This window comes from Pyxicephalus adspersus, chromosome 4, assembly GCF_032062135.1.
Source record: "Pyxicephalus adspersus chromosome 4, UCB_Pads_2.0, whole genome shotgun sequence".
Classification (NCBI taxonomy): domain Eukaryota; kingdom Metazoa; phylum Chordata; class Amphibia; order Anura; family Pyxicephalidae; genus Pyxicephalus; species Pyxicephalus adspersus.
Genome location: NC_092861.1, coordinates 138172002 through 138190275, shown reverse-complemented (window position 1 = coordinate 138190275; position 18274 = coordinate 138172002). Strand labels below are relative to the sequence as shown.

General features: G+C 36.0%; 1 protein-coding gene across 1 annotated transcript; it reads left to right on the top strand.

Moving 5' to 3' along the window:
- Positions 1 to 51: 51 nt before the first annotated feature.
- Positions 52 to 15287, top strand: ABCG8 (ATP binding cassette subfamily G member 8). Its single transcript, XM_072410468.1, is given in 13 exon segments — positions 52 to 147; positions 2397 to 2501; positions 2652 to 2802; positions 4096 to 4334; positions 5409 to 5541; positions 6207 to 6476; positions 7698 to 7891; positions 8811 to 8848; positions 9992 to 10191; positions 11447 to 11523; positions 12218 to 12485; positions 13208 to 13335; positions 14338 to 15287. Coding segments are annotated over 13 exon segments (2001 nt in total). The 5' UTR covers positions 52 to 87; the 3' UTR covers positions 14476 to 15287.
- The last annotated feature ends 2987 nt before the right edge of the window (positions 15288 to 18274 follow it).

The window sequence follows — 18274 nt, the reverse complement described above, 5'->3', positions numbered from 1 at the left end:
GAGTTTAGTGACCTCTCAGAGGGAGCTGAACGCAACAAGAACACTGGCGAAGGGATCAGGACTTGTGCTCATAGAGTAGGATACAAAATGGAAGGGGATGGCCAGATGGAGCTGGTGAAAAGGCAAAGTCGGTTTCCGTCTGTAAAGGTACGTACAACTTTTATTTATTATAAATGAAAGTGATTATTATACATCAGTCAGTTTTTAGCATCTTAACTTTCTTTTTTAATTTATGCAATGAAAAAAAGAAACAATACAAATAAATAGATGGAAGTACATACAATAATCCAATTTTTGACATCAAGTCCTGCAAATTTGTATTTGCGAATTAGTGTTATCAAAATATAACATTATCACAAAGCAGGGATATTGTTATGCATGGTGTAAAGGAGAGTAATAGAAGAAAAACAAAAATGAACTAAAACAGTAACCAACAATATTTAAAATTCCAGTTTGAGATTTATAGTTTTTTAGCATTATAAATGGAATCTCCCTGCCATAGTTTCCAAATCTGCTTCTGTCCACCTGGAAGTTCCAGATGTCTGTGCCCACTTTTTGTGCTCAAGCTCCTTTGTATATAATTTAAAAATTTTACTAGGGAATACAGAAATCCTTCATAATGACAAAAGATGGTGTGGAGACCCAGGATCTCAGAACAGAGATCTCAATAATAAGTTCTCTGAGAGATCGAACAAATCACATGGGGTAAATCTCCAGAATATTCGTTTTGGACATATATACACAAAAGCAAACATAAAGTTTCCCGTACCCCCTAAAATCCGAGTTTTGTAGCAGTGGTCTATTAGTCATAACTAAAACATTTTAAGTTAGAAACAGCAACTTTGTGAAATTAGTAATGCTGCCAACGTAAGTTAACTTTCCCAACAAAACAGATAAATCCAGATATATGTCAGTAGTACACGGGTGTTCTTGCATGGCTGATATAATGAACATGGATAAACTTGTGGCATTTGTACTCTATGAACAGTAGTTAAATAAATGGTAGCTGTCCTGTAGTTCAATAAGTGCACCCCAATCATAAGTTATGGAGCCGCAGCCAAATAGAAAAGGACTGGAAATATCAGAGTATATTAGCAACAAATCTACACTTGGCTACAGTGCAGTTGATGAAAACTTTTGGCCACCATATTTTCTGGTACAGGCTGGGCTAGATTTGTTCTGTCTTGGTATGAGATTTTTATCAGTTCATGCACTCTACTAAAATCTCTAGCTACTGAGCACAGAAAAAAAGGCTAACTATTCGAAAAGCTAGTTTGTAGTAGCAATTATTCTCATATGATAGCACAATCTTCCAATTGTGTGTAATTGACTGCAACTTTATGATATTCTGTAAAGTCCTTTGTTACAACACTTCAGCAATCAAATGCAAATCTTTACAATTAATGTCTAGTAGCAGCAGTTTAATCGCATTGTTAAAAATGTTTGCTATAGCCTAATGCTTCTAGCTACATTGTGCGCAAATATACATTTAAAGACACAAATTAATTCAGGAATCTCTGGCAGTCATAGAATTAAGGATCATTTTTTTTTAAATCAGTTGGGAGTGCCAAGAGAATAGATTTGACTTTGAAAACTATTCCAAAGAGCAAAAAAGGGAAAACAAAAAATAGCAAAAGGTAAATGTTTCATACATGTTTTATAAACATTAAAACGTTTTACGTTCCAATAATGAATTTTGTCTTTGAATCTACTTTGCACTGTGTTATTGCTGTCGCCATTGAATGATATACAACTATCTTTTCTGAGTTCACTAAAAAGTAAAAAATCAAATAAAGAAGGAAATACCAAAATCTAACATTGCATTATTCCTAATACTCCAAGATTCACATCAGCTCCAAAAAAGCTTGCCATCTAAAGTTCTTACATAAATAGCTACTACATACAAATACTGAATACAGGAAAAAAACAAAAATACAAATAACACAAATACAAATAAAGGCCACTATTTATAAAACAAGGAATCAGACATTCACTTAAATATTCCCTTGTGGGAATCTTCTAGGTCCATGTTTTTCAATGGCAGTAATTCCCACCAGGGAATGCTTCAGGGAATGTCAGATTCCCTGTTTTATAAATAGAGCTCTATACAGAAAGCCAAATTAGCAATACACATTGCTAAAGAAATAGATAGAGTAGATTTTATTCTGAAGGTATTTTAGGCAGCAAAATGTGTGTAGTTGGAAGTTATCATTTTGGTGAAATTGTGAAAGTGTGTCATTAGCAGGATCAGGTTAATGTAAGAGTAACATTTTGTTTTTGGGTTTAAATGCGGTTTAATATTTTAACACTTTGACTTTTAAGTTCAGTTTCCCATGCTGTTCATATAGGAACGCTTTCATTTCCTTGGAGTAATGGGTGCATTCTTTCCTTTGCAGTCAGACATAGTTCCGGACTTATTTGTACCTGAAGAAGACAACAGCTTGTATTTTACATACTCAGGACCACCAAATATCCTGGAAGTTAAAGATTTGAGCTATCAGGTAAGAATGAGGGGGAGGAAGTAATGCAGTGTCATTTCTGACATTGTGAACCTGATATTTAGAGCAAAAGAGCACCACTTTGAATTTGTATAATTCACATGTTCAGTTACCCTAAAAAATCTCTAAAATGAATCAAATATTTCCTTCAAGGTTAATTTAAATGCTCAGATCCCATGGTATGAAAAGCTTGCAGAGTTTAAAATGCCCTGGGAATGGAACAAAGGATCTGAAACAGCAACAATGACAAATCTAAATATACGAGTCAGTAGTGGACAAATGTTGGCAGTCATTGGGAATTCAGGTAAAAAGTTTTTCTTTTTGTGATCTTTCCTGGTTAGGTGGGAGGAATTATTAAATGTCAAATTCCTTCCTTACATTCTTACTGCCTGCCTTTCTTCTTTTCATCTTTCCTGACTGCCTTCTTTCTTCCTTATTTATATTCTTCCTACTCGCTTTGCTTCATTCCTTTCAACTGTCCTAACTGCTTTCCCCCCTTCTTTATATCTTCCCTTTCTGCCTTTCTCTCTTCTTTAAATTCTGCCTGCCTACCTTTCTTCTTTACATTTTTTTCTGTCTGCCTTCTGTCTTTCCTTTTTAATGCTTCCTATTTGTTTTTCTTCCTTCTTCCTTACATCTTACTTCATGCCTTTTTGCATTCCATCTTCCTTCTTTACATCCTTTTGACCTGTCTTCCTTTTTGCCTTCTCTGCCTTTCTCACATCCATCTTTCATTCCTTTCCTACATTCTTTCTGCCTGTCTGTCCTCTTTAAATTTTTTTTCCTGCTTTATTAATCATTGTTTACTCCTTTATCTTCTTTCCACTATGGAATCATTCCAACATTTGGTACCATTTCATATTGTAAAGCAGGAATGTAAACTCAATACTAAAATTAGATTTATTACATTTCCTTGTATTATCTCTGTAGAAAGATATACATTTAATTTGTTGCTACATAGTAGATTAGATGCAATGAGTTATGTCTGTGACTGTTCCACAATATTCCAAGAATATTTGAAGATAACGTCTATTACAAACAATATTAATATTTATTTATTTATTTATTTAGTAACTTACTAAGACATTACATTTGATACACAGATGTTTACAGATGGATGTTTGCTCGAGTTTTGATTTGTACATATTGCTTAATTTGGAACTTTCATATTTTTTAACTTTTAACACTGTTATTATTATAATATCAAATATTACATAAATGAGGATTGCTAGACAGAAAACAAAAGTGCTACTAATTTAACACAAGGGAGAATTGTATGTAAGTGGTAAACATTAGCTAGTTTCAATGTTGAGGTGGATCTAGAAGAACTGTTAAAATGTAATAAAACTGCAAAATATGATGAGTGAGTATATCCTAATTTAATGTTTTTAATGGTATTTAAATAAATATATATATAAAAAATAGTTGAAAGTATGTTCAGAGATACTTAGTAACTGACCCCTGAGGTCAATGATTAGGATTTGTATGTTGATAAGCATAACAATTTTGAGGTTGGCCAATTCATAATTGGAGACATTTCTGTAATTTGTGTCCAAGCCCGTAAATGTATCAAAATAAATTAATAATGTCCATTTAGGGTGTGGAAGGACGACTCTTTTGGACATCATCACATGTAAGGACGAAGGTGGGAAGATTAAATCAGGACAAATCCTTATTAATGGAAAACTCAGCACAAAGCATTTGGTGAAGAAGTGTGTTGCTCATGTCCGTCAGGATGATCAGTTGTTGCCACATCTAACAGTCCGAGAAACTTTGTCATTTATCGCCAAACTCCGCCTGCCTAAATCCTACTCAGACCAGCAGCGGCAAAAGCGGGTGAGCTACATATTTACATGAATACAATAAATTAGATTTATTCATCTTTATGAATTATTAATTTTAAGAAACTTTACAGACCAAATGTTTTCTTTTTCTTACCTGCCTAGTACCAGATCTATAATACATGCTAATACCATGTCATTCAATGCAGTGGCATACATGTGAAAATTACCAGGCACAAGAAAAAGAATGTGGACCTGGCTGAGCTGTTCCTAAAACATATTCCAAAACCAAAAATCAAATATATTTGCATTGTGCAAATACACAGCTGTGGCATGAATAAGTATGTGCATATAGAATTGGTTACTGGCTTTTAATGGCAACTTTCAATTTTCCTTTATTTTGTTCAGTGGAATCAACAATCATAGGAAATAGGAATTTGTGCCAGTGCTTGGTATAGGGATATTCATTTCCTTTATTCACATAAAACAGCAGCCATCACAAGCTGGCAGAGAGAAAGGTTTCCGTGAGACCCTACTTGTCAAATTGTAATGCCTGCTGTTTTTTGTGAATAAAGGACAATATTGGTAATATACCAAGGTAAGCTGGAGAAGAATCATCCTTCCTTGTGTTTGTAAAATGGCATTTTCTGCATGTTCACTACAGTACTCTGATTGAACTGTGATCAGCCCTGTAAGGCACGTGGAATGAAAAGCCTAAAGAGGTGCTTTGCAGCCATATCTCAACAGATGTATCATTTCAGCCCAGACCTTGGTCTATTTTTACAGCATTGTTAAAGGGGGATCTAATGAAGCCCCCTAAACGCCGTGAAAGATTTTACTGTACAAAATTCATTCTGACCACATACTAGTGGATTGGCACTTTCATTACTTGCCTTTCATCTACCAATCATAAGGATTGTCCTAAAAGCACCTAGGGACTAGAAAGCTTCTTACTAATCTACAAGGAACATCAAGGTATTTAAAACAAATGCAAGCAAAGCTAATAGTCCAGTGCTTCTACTTTCTACCACAATGTTATTTCTCGTCCTTAATCTTGAGCTGTTTTTGATACAATATACCCTAAATCTTTACCTGCTGTTTGTAAGCCTATTATTTTAATTTTTGAAAGGTAGAAGATGTTATAGCAGAGCTGAGGTTACGGCAATGTGCAAACACTAAAGTGGGGAATGAGTACACCAGAGGAGTTTCTGGAGGAGAGAGAAGAAGAGTCAGCATTGCAGTCCAACTTCTGTGGAACCCTGGTAAGAAGCATGAAATTAGCTTTTAAGTAAATCTGTTGCCAGACTGAGGACATTCAGGTTTTTACATATTCTTAACAAACAGTGGAGAGTTTCAAAACAAGCCAATGACATTTGTAGTTGTGGCCATTGTGGAGCAAGTCATCTTCAAGATGTGTTCACAACTCTTTGTACTGTTTTTTTCCAAAAAAAGAAAACATAAATCCAATAATATAGTTGTATGAAAGGTTTGTGTGTTAGTTAAAATGGACCTACCACTTACATGGTAGGTCTACTAACACTAGCAATGCCCCCTTCCGCTTTGCAGATTACTTACTATAAGCTCTTAAGGGTAACTTTACCTTACTAGCATTTCCCTCTGGGCATGATGTCACTGTCCTTGTCTTGTGTAAAGCACAGAGGGCAAAATCTTGTGGGAAGACCCTTAGGTACATTTTCACCTACTTAAAATAGGTGATTTGAGATAAGGGAGGTGGCCCGACCAATATAGGACATTGACAATATGTTATGTTCATGTTATTATCAACTTTTGTTATATTTTATTATAGTATTTTAGACTTTTATTATAGATACTTTGTTACTAAAAGATTGTAAAAAAAATAGTCACAGTGTCCCCCAAAACCCAAAACTCAATATGTTTTAGGTTAATTTCTTTTTTTTTCTTACAGGCATTTTGATTCTTGATGAACCTACCTCTGGCTTGGACAGTTTTACAGCTCACAATCTTGTGATAACGTTGTCCAGGCTCGCCAGGGGAAACCGTTTGGTTTTATTGTCAATCCATCAGCCCCGATCTGATATATTCCAGCTTTTTGATTTGGTTCTCCTCCTGTCATCAGGGGCCACAATCTACTCTGGAACAGCTAAAGACATGGTGCAGTATTTCACTTCCATAGGTTATCCATGCCCAAGATACAGCAACCCTGCTGATTTTTACGGTAAGTTAGTCTAAAATCTATAACAGAATATAGCTGTTTCTGCAAAACGATACCACAGCCGACATAAACATGTATATGTATCATGGAAAAAAATTAAGGCATCAAGAAGTTTAAATAATATTAAAATGCCATCAAACTTTATTGTACATATATCTTTAAAATCATGGTACAAAATAACCAAATACCAACAACCTTAAAACACATAAACAATCACAGCCTAAGATCAACTGTATGTAGTATCCTAATGTAATTGAATTCTACGCGTTTCACGGATGCTTGTGTTAGCTTGTCAAGGAAATAATATTAAGACAGTTACATATATTGAATATATATATATATATATATATATATATATATATATATATATAAATATATATACATATATGTATATTTATTTATATGAATTTTTAAATAATTTGTTTTTTTTATTACACTGTTTTTTAAACAATCCATACCAATCAACTTTTGGCTGCTAGAATACATATTTTGTAATCAATTTTTTATAATATTCGTGAATCCTAAACATATTTTCTCACACTTGTTTCCTTGCCATTGGGAAACGAAGTGAGGGAAATCTCAATGTAGATCCAAACTGGCTGTCCATGTCTGGGAGAGATCTCGCTCAGTTCTTATTCTGGTGATACCGGTGTGTCAGTACAGAACACTGTGTCAACAGGACAGTAAAATAAAGAATATTCCTGGACATTTTTAATCAGTGTTTCTGAACCAGGGTTCCTTGGGGCCATAGTGTTCCTCCAAAGGTTGCTAGGGGTCCCCGAGCAAAAAACAATTTATGCCTATAAGGTCAAATTAAGGGGAAACAAATGATCTTTTTGGCTATCAGTAATGGTGACATTCATGCCCCTGTCTTTCTTCCCACTGACCACCCCACTCTAGTGTAATGTATGGTGTAGACATAGTAACTATAGCAGGGGATCCATGAATATCCAAAAGTTTTTTCAAGGGCTCCTCATGTTAAAATGATCAAGTAGGACTGGCCTAAATAAAGAAAAAGAGTAAAACTTTTTACTCATGAATGAAAGTCAACCTTCACATCCTGAAGAGGTCTCCTCCTTGAACATGGTTATATGACTGTTGCACCCTTATACTTTTTCTTTACAAATTATGTTTTTTCCCATATTATTATATAATATTTTTTAAACAGACCTCAGTGCTCCCCAACATCTTCTATACAGTGATCTCCCTCTTTGTCTTTATTAGTTGATCTTACCAGCATTGACCAACGAACTAGAGAGCAGGAGATGGAATGTTTGGAGAGAACCAAATCTCTGTCTGATATTTTCCAACAAAAAGTCAAAGATTTTGATGATTTTCTGTGGAAAGCACAGGATGAAAACAGAGAACTAACCTCTAGTGAGACCAGGTATGTTTTGTGTTAAATTGTACCATTTCTAGTCCTCAGGCCTCTGAGGGTCTGGTCCAGCTGAGGGTCTGTTGGGTTGCTTTTTTGTCTCCATATGTTTTGTTTGCTTTTCATGATAGAACTAGAGTAGCTTTAGCTGACACTGGTATGTCTATACCAAGTTCAATGCTATTAGAACCTGCTTCTCAGAATCCGACCCTCTACATTCAACTACTGGTAAAGCTTTGTTTACCTAACACATCCTGCACCCCTCAACTACATAACTACTGAACTCTTGCCACCCCTGCTCACTTTAATGGTCACCTCCAGATATCCCAGCCCATGCATAATATTTAATTAAGGTCTATCTATCTATCTGTTGCTGTCTCAAACTTTGCTTGTCTATGATTTTAGCTAAGCTATGATCCATTGGCCTTTTGGGAAAAGATTAGTACTGGACCTGACGCTAGGATGTTGATCTCTTAATGTTAACCATATTGCATTGTTGAAATAATAATGATATTTATCAATTAGCAGACTGTTTATTGCTTACAAGTTTGTATTATTGACTCACGAGGCACACTGGGCCTGCTTTATTAAAGCTCCCCAAGACTGGAGAGGATACACTTTTATCAATGAACCTGGGTTATGCCAAAAACCTAAAATGGATCCAAGATTTAAAATATTTGCTTACAAATAGCAAATGACTTTAAGAAATCCATTCCAGGTTTGCTGGATCACCCAGGTTCACTGATGAACGTGTATCCTCTCCAGCCTTGGAGAGCTTTATTAAATCAGACCCATTTTATGTGTTTATTGAGGTAATAATAGGATGTCTTGGGTGGTGTTCACATCTTGCATTACAATACTGTTTTTTACTATTAATTTGCTTTCTTTTTTCCTCTGTTGTTAGTGTGCAAACACCTACAAAGGATAAAGTAATCACTATTGGGAAACATGAGAAGGATGAGCTACCTAAAGGAATTCACCAATTTTCAGTATTGCTAAAGTAGGTCACCTTGGAGTCTAATTCTTATTAGTATTATGTAGCATTATTATCAGCTCTTTAAAAGGTGGGTAATATATAATAATAACAACGTGAGGCCTAATGTCTACTAACAACTCCACAAATAAATCTTTGTTTGGAAGATTTCCCTTGTTTTCCCATTTCACTAACAACTTTTCCAAAAACATGCAGTTAGGGTAATTGGCTTCCCTGTAAAATTGACCTTGGACTGTATTAACCTTCTGGGCCGTTCATTTCTGTCCGGATTTATGTCTAAAAGTGGTACATTGTTTTTCATGAAAATTTATTTTACAGTACAATATAATAGAATGAGTTTAATAAAGTATGAAACACAAAATCATGTCAAAATACTCAATTGAATACATTTAAAAAAAAATTTAATATTTTTTTTAAATAATTTTTTTAAATTAAAAAACAAAAATATTTAATATATATGTTCCAAATAGGGGCACAAACAGCAGTTAAATCTTTTTTTGTTGGTCCTAACCTACCACCTCTCTATTCAAAACACATTTAGGTGTAATTACAGATAGAAATTTTCTTTTTTTTAGCTTTTGATATAGAAGTAAGAATAAACCTACTCCATATAAACACAGATAGCAATAAATATCCACCAAAGATTTCAGAACACTTTTAGTGCCTAAAACCTAAACCTAAAAAGAAAAACTATAACAATTTTGGGCAATCCTGACTTTAATTTTTTTTTCAAACGTTAATAGGGAAATCCTTTATGTCACTTCTTTCATTTCAAGTTAGAAAAACAAATAGAATATAATAGTAGAGAACCAACATGAATGAATAAGGAAATTATTGAGCAAAATGAGCAAATATATTGCAAAATTGAACATAATCCATGTTTAAAGATTTTGTTTATAATTGACTTTTTTTAAGATGTGGTATGCAATAAAGTTTTTGTATGGTCAGATATATTAAAGGACTTGTATATTTACAATACACTGAAATTATATAATAGATAACAATTGTAGAGGATTGGGGACAGATATTTGTATAGTACTAGTTTCAGTGGCATTTACCTTTTTTGCAAGGTAAGCTTTTTTTCTGAAAAAGACATTCAAACATACAAAGTTTGTAAAGCTTTTTCTTTTGTATTCTTTTCCATCTTAGTCGTCATGTTTCCAATGACTTAAGGGATCTGACAACGTTGATCATCCATGGTGCTGAAGCTGTTTTGATGGCGCTGTTAATTGGGTTTCTATATTATGGACAAGGTGCAAATCCACTCTCCATACAAGATACTGTGGCTCTGCTGTTCATGAAAGGCTCGCTCACACCCTTTGCTGTTGTCTTGGACGTTGTTGCAAAATGTGAGTACTTTAAGTAAGGAGTTGGTACTACTATTCCCACGAGTTAAATTTTTTTTTTTTTTTACAAAAGAATGTGAACTTATTTTTTTAAAAGTTATAAAGTTGGAAATGTGAAACATTAAAAGCAGTAATGTAAGTAACTTTAAGTAAGCAGTTGGCACTAATAATGATTTTTTTTTTTTTTAACAAAGAATATGATCCTAATGTTAAAAGTTATGAAGTTGGAGATGTGAAACACAACCCCAGTCTTCTTTTTTTGCCTTTTATATAAATAAGTTTTCAGTGTTAAGTGGTAGCTTTGTCCATACATATGGTATCTTGCCTATCATGTACGTGTGGACCATCCATTTCTTGACTATCCGTCTATTTCCTTCTTTTACGTGACCTATTTTAATGTTGCCCTTTTATTGCTCTAATAAAGCATTTTTGCTGACCAAACATCTTGTTGACTGAGCCTTTTACATGTAGACCAGATATTAAATAAAACTTTTAGGGGCCAAAATAAAGTTTTGTGGCAGCATATAGGAATTGGCTCCCTCAGAAAATAGTTTCAGCAAGTTTTATAGATTGCTTTAAAAAAAAGCTGGATGCTATTTTAGAAGCACAGAATATAACTGGGTATTAAGGCTTTAAAGTAAAGATAACAGAGACTGTTGATCCGGAGAACATCCGATTGCCTCATGGAATCAGTAAGGAATTTGTTTCCCTTGTTGGAGCAAATTGAATCAGAGTTTTCTTTTGCCTTCCTCTGGATCAACTATCTCCATGGAATTTTATATCTGACATGTTTATTTATTTTATATCTGATATGTTTATTTCCCTAGTGGCTGAACATGATGGACTTTTTTCAACCTGACTAAATATATATACTAAAAGGCATTATTGTGCAATAGCATAACACAAGGCAACACACCTGTTTTGTGTGGTGCAGTGCAAACCATTCTTTTGAAATTGATACCCCGAAGCATTGTATTGGAGAGCCTAATACACGGCAGTGCACAATAACACATATACCATGCCATGTGGTGAACTTAATTTTGAAATCTGGTCATGTGGGTGTTCAGTAACCACCCATTCACAATGAAGGGGTTGCCTTAACACAACGCAAGTTAAAGCATGCTATAAAACACAATTATTGTGTTTGCATTACACACAGCAACAGGACACTTAAGTATGAATTGGCTTTAAATAATAAACTCAACACAACAAAACAATACAAGCATCATTTTACATTTTTTTTTTCCATTTGTTTCAGGTCATTCAGAAAGAGCTATGCTTTATCATGAGCTGGAAGATGGACTTTATTCTATTACTCCTTATTTTTTTGCTAAGGTAATTTCAATTCCATTGTTTTATACATTTTTAGAAAATTGCAATATTTAATAGACAAATAGATTCTCTTTAATGTATACTTCAATTAGATATTAGAATATAAAACTGAACCCATGAGAACATCTGAGTGTCCTACATTATTGTCCTGAATTTCAATTTGCCATCTCTACCTAACCCAGATATCAGAAGAAATGGAGTCTGTACATGTTTCCAGAAAAGAAATAGACACCGATAAAACCTAACACAGAACCTAACTGTTATTTTATCCAAACATGGTCAAAATACTCTAAATATTATGTTCAATGTTACACCAATTTTACCTAAACTGATGTTTGCCCGCGGCTGTTTATTAGTTGTAGCATAGAATGGGATTTAGTAACGAATAATGTTGTTATAATATCATCAAGAAGTGATGCAAAATGTAGAATTTTAATTTCCCTGGATTTGCAGTTTCTGGTGTAGACAGTTGACCATGGTACCACCACATGTCTGTATTGTTGGCTCACCTATGCACTGTAGCATGCTGTATTAAAACACCAATGTACAGTAAGAGAAAAAACAAAGGGTGGAGGACTCTTTGCTTATGAGATAAATATTCCCAATATTTGTTTAGCTCCCTGTTGGTTGCCAATATCTTCAGAACAAACAATGAAATGCAACGTTTTCTGATATAATTTTCCACTTTTTCTTCTAGGTCATTGGTGAGCTTCCAGAACACTTTGCCTTTGTTGTTTTCTACAGTGTCCCCATTTACTGGCTGGCCAATCTGAACCCCTTACCAGAAAACTTCCTAATGAACTTCCTGCTTATGTGGCTGGTGGTTTATTGCAGCCGTACTATGGCCCTATGGATGTCTGCCCTGTTCCCCACCCTTCAGATATCCTCCTTCCTCAGTAATGCCATCTTCACAGCTAGCTATCTGACCGGAGGATTCATTATCAGGCTGGATAATCTCTGGACAGGTAGGTCTATACCACTACGGGGAAGAATTCTTATAAATCATTATAATTTTTATTTATTTAATGGTGGACAACTGCAGCTGAAGCTACAATTGTAGGACTGGGAGCAGATGAGTGGACAGGGTGTATTTCTCATGCTACAATTGGTATGTAGTCCACCTTTCAGCTTGCAGCCTACTTTTGTAGTTTCCTTAATAGAAGGGTTCAGTGTAGCATAAAGGAATTATCATCCAATAAAAAGCTATCTCCTACCTTTCCTAGCACCTGAATTACATCAAGGATGGAAACTAGGTTATCTAGTTATGGGTGGCATGGGTGGAAGTTGTCCTAATTGCAGTGTGGTTTGTCCTAATGGGGTATTGTCCTAATTGGGTACATCTAGGTGTAATATTTTCACCGCCTAATTACAAAAGATAATTTTTCAACTGGAGTTTTAATTACTATTAAATTCCCCTCTAAATAAATATAATACCTCTATAAAAGTTTAAAGGACTTTGGCATAATACCTGTAAGGAAATGCCCCATCACTGGGTTTTATTTTTAATAACATTTTAGTCTTTCCAAGATGACTTGGAATTCCGTCCTACAGTTTTGTGGACAAAAAGGAAAACAATGAATGAATTATATTGTTTGCTAACAATATACATTAGATGAATCATTTTGATGATAATAATAGATGATGACATAAGAAGCTTTAACACTGATTCTGTTAAAAATTCTTTCAGTGCCTTTCTGGATCTCTTTTGTGTCCTTCATGCGTTGGAGCTTTGCAGGACTCATGCAGGTTCAGTTTACAGATACAACATACAAAGTCCAATTGCAAAATATTACCCTCACGATTCCTGGAGAATTGGTAAGATATCTTCCTAAATATTTGAAGTTTACCGTCACAAGATCATAAAATCCTAAAACTAAATACAAAGTTTGATGCGGTAAAAGTAAACCCAAAACAAAAAAAATCACACATACCTTCAATCCCACGAAGCAGTATATCTGTCGGGAGGTTTCTTCCATCGGGTCCTGCGTTGTCCCGGTATCTGTCTTTGGCCAGGCACAGAGGTAGCACCAGGCGGACATTGTCTTCCTTCTTTTTCTGTGTTCTTCTTCCTGCGTCACCCGATCTTGCACTGTGCAGGCATGAATTCAGGTGACAAAGATTAGGAAAAGAATTGCCCCATGCATGCTCAGTGAGATCGGCAATTTTTTATTTCTATTGATGTAAGGGTTCCTTCTGCACGTGACCTAGATGCTTGGGCATGTGCAGAAGGAGCAGCCAGGAGCCTCCCAGGATGCGTGATGTAGGTATTAATTCTTGATCACCGTGGTTAAAAAAAGGGATGTTGCACTTAAAAAAACAAAAACAAACAACATTTTTAAAAAATACACCAAAAGCTAGCTGCTACCCTTTCTGCAGAGTAGGACTTCTGCATGGTATCTTTAATAAATACCCCACTCTAGAATCATTCTTTCCATCATGCTATGTAAGACCTACCTACCTTCTGAACCTTTCACGCCTCTTTCTGGAACTTTTACACCGTAAGCTACACATAGAATTCAGTCAAAGAAAATCTCTCCCAAGTAAGTTGTCACCAAAAATGTATTTCCATTGAAAGATCACCTCACCTTTTGTTCCTGTTACAATTTTAAATCTAAAAGAAACATAACTTTGGGCTTCACATATACATTATTGTACTCCTAGAAACCTGATATACAAAATCTTGTTGCAAACACATCTAGCCCGTGATTATGTTGTTTGATCCTCAGATATAATGATTGAAACTATAGTGAGTGAACAATGACATGATGACATGGTTGGTAAATGGTAATACTAAGCATTGTTTTCTGTTCTTTATAGATTGTGGAAAGTATGGAGATGGACGCGTACCCGCTCTACGCCTCCTTTCTTACACTCATTGGTATCAGTGCTGGTTTTCTTCTTCTCTATTACTTGAGTCTCAGGTTCATTAAGCAAAAATCCAGCCAGGACTGGTGATCAACAATAAGACCCAGCTATGGACATACAAACCAATGCTGCATTGTGTGCCGTGAATGCAACAATAAAAGCGATCATCTTTGGCATTGGTCTTGCAAGACAGAATGAACACTTTGCAATTGCAAAGAACAAACCTGGCTTTGGGCATATCTGTTCAGTGTTGTGTGACAACCATCAAACCTGCCAAAGTTGGAATCTGATTTGTGATTATTTATTTGGGCAGAGCTGTTCTTATACGTTAGACAAATGGTCAACAAGGGTATTAGAATGGTTTTCTTCTCTGTCTGTTAAGCTATATTATCACCTATTACTCTGTATAGTTGAGAATGCAATAGGAACTGGGATGCCCAAAATGTTTAGGTGGGCAACAACACAACCAAGAGTCCCTGAGAGATATAAAATACAGGGGGTGACTTCACCCGACAGACTTAACTTATTCCTTTTGGGTGGGATGGCCAATTTTTGTCTAGACCAGTGTTTCTCAACCAGGGTTCCTCCAGAGGTTGCTGGGGGTTCCTTGAGCTATGAGCAATTTGTACCTCTCAGGTCAGTTATCAGTGACACCAACGATCTTTTTGGCAATCTGTAAAGGTGACATTGTTCCTATTGTTTAACAATGTAAAAGACTTTCATCCCATTGACCACCATATTAAATAAATAATAAAAATGTAAATGTTCGAAGTGGTTCCCTGAGACCTGAAAATATATTAAGGGTTCCACAGGGGTCTAGCCATAAAAAAGAAGAAGAGGGGGCACGTGCCCATCCCACTACAACCCTGCCTATGTGTCAAAGGGGAGGAAACTTCCCCCAGAGTGAGGTCATGATACCAGAACCTGCCCACTCTCCCTTCTCAGGCTCAGTCCTGTGGGTTGGGTGGGTTGTGTTTAGAGTGACAACCCGCCAACCGCCCTGAGCCTGCAGTTCCATACGGGAGACATGGTCCCTGGCTCTGGTTAGTGCGCCCCCCCAACGTGGTCCTTCTCCTGACCCACGGGGGGTGAACCGGCCAGAGCCACGGACCACCAAAGAATTCTTTGCAAAATAAAAGTGGGCACGCATTCCCATTCCCAAAAAACGTGAGGGCAAGGTGTTTCCACCCGTGCCCGCCCCACTACACCCCTGAGGTTCCCCTATGTTAAAAAGGTTGAGAAAGGCTAATCTAGAGGAATTTTATAAAGCATATTTACTTACCTTATCCATCAGCCCCAAGAACCCTATATTCCTTTCTTCCTTTTTATGCCCCAAGTTGTCCTCCATGTTCTCAATAACAATGCAGGACTGCTGGCAGTAAGCGATGCCATCAAAGGCCTGATATTGATGAACCATCAACGCAATGAAGCTTTGGGTGTCGAGTCACATGGACAAGAAGAAGTCTGCAAAGAATAGGATAGATAAAAATGTTTTTTGATGCCGTCCTTGAAAAAAATAAGCATTTACCTATGGTAGTTTTCATATCTCATGCATTACTGTTCTTTGTATGAAAATGTATTTTTATATTTTACCAAACAAAAACAGATTATTGCAATTTACTAGAATGTTGCACCATCTACATTATTTTTACATCTTTTTGCACAGTAAACAAAAGATATTGTAACTTTCTGGACCTTAATTGGCAGAAATGTATTGAGAATTTTTGTAATGCGCTGCTGTCTTTGAAATACTTGCATGTAGAGGTGAGAGATCTGTAATATGTGTATGTAGGAGCAGTGTATTTACAGCAATTATCTATATAGAAAACATTACATATGTATTTTATCTGATTGCCACTGGAGGGCAGTATGATTCTATATTTGTTGCAGGCCAACAATTACAAATATTAAAGATGTACTTTTTTCATTGCTGTGTATTTTGTGAACTGTTTTTTTTCCCCAATGTTTTGAGAGTTCATAAAACATGCAGAAAAATCACTGATGTCCATAGATAAAAATACAGTTTTTTTCATGTAGTTAAGCATCAGCAAGAGAAACACGAAGGAGTTCATTTACTAAGGAGAAATGTTCAATTTTAATCTAGTCATTGGACCTGATTTAATAAAGCTCTGCAAGGCTGGAGAGGATACACTTTATTCAGTAAAGTTGGGTGATCCAGTAAACCTGGAATGGATCTGGTCCAAGATTCAAAATATTTGCTAGCAAATAGCAAATGACTTTGAAGACATCAATTTCAGGTTTGCTGGATCACCCAGCTTTACTGATGAAAGTGTATCCTCTCCAGCCTTGGAAAGCTTTAATAAATCAGGCCCCTTGTCCTCACCAGTAAGGGAGGTGTTCAACAGTGGGCCCCTGTGCAGAAATGTCTTGGAGAACTGACTTGGAGAAGAGTCTGCAGCGCTTGTGCAGTAGCACATTTTGCACCTCTCTATTTCAACCCTTGGTCATAGAATAAGAATTATACCATCATACTTGAGTAATATATTGCTGTACATCATTGTTATTACTTGTGTGTCGTGATTGTCACACTTGTAGCGTCAGCTCTATACAGCACAATGGGGTGGCTACAAATCAACACATTCTGACTTGAGCATGAATTGTAGCCACAACCATAAAGTTATGCAACTCTGTATAAAGGATATATGATACACCTAGGATTACCTTTGCCACCTGGATTCTGGCTACTGCCCATCAGCCTATCATTAGCTGATGTTAGAGTTACCAGCATTCTTTCTGTCCATTCTTTATAACAATGCAGGGCTGTGTCATTCCACGTGATGACATCAAAGGCCTGCTACCGAAAAAGCAGTGATGGAAAGAGCCTTTGGGGGTGAAATCTGTGGGGGGCAGAGCTACATAACCTATGATTCCTTGCATTGTATATCATGAATGTGGGTGGTCATATTTATAGTCTCAGCTCCATACAGCACAATGGAGTGGCTACAAATCTACAAATGAACACATTCTAAAGTGAGCATTAATTGTAGCCGTATACATTAAAGATATGCATTTCTCCACATGCATTTCTAATGGATTTGAACCCGCTACCACTAAAAACAGAAAGATTGCCTTTTCCTGGTTCAGCAGATGCAACATACTAAAGATGAATGTTATATTCAGTTTATTATTATATATTCTACATTATTTAAAAAAAAATGTGTCTGATGCTAAACTTAGAATGAATATACTCAGACCCCCTTAGTCTGAAATGAGCATGGTGTTCCCCAACCCCATTCTCTATTATCAGGCTGCACATTTGGCTAGATTGACAGACCAGTGTAAACATAAACTTTAGAAACAAAGGTTCCGAATCAAGAATACCTTGTCCTCTATTCTGCTGAAATGTGCTGCCTGGGGTTCATGTGATGACCTCTCTACATTATACAAGCATGCCTTGGCTGGAACAACACTTAAAGCAGAACTAAATCCTTAGTTTAAAAAATTGCAATCAGTCCTTTTTGCAGAAGGCACATACAATGTTACTTCTGCAATAAGATAACCTTACCTGCCTGATTGCAATTTTCAAAATACACTCACCTGTCCCCATTCCGACATGGGCGAGGCCATCATTTCCTTTTTTCTGGTTCAGATCTTCGGCCATCTCGATTGGCCAGGTTGGGTGATGTAACTTCCATGTTCATGCGTCATTCATTACTGGCAGTCCCAGGGGATTTTTAGATAGGGAGCAGGCAGGTAAGTATGTTTTATTGTTGAAGGGACATCATCTCTCTGCAAAAATGAACCTTTCTGCTCCCAATTTTTTATTTCTTTGCGGAATTATAGTTATTGTGAACTTTTAAGCCTCTGATGTGTTTTATTACTGACCATGGATGACTTTTGTAAGTTGTACAAGACAAAAGAGTATGTT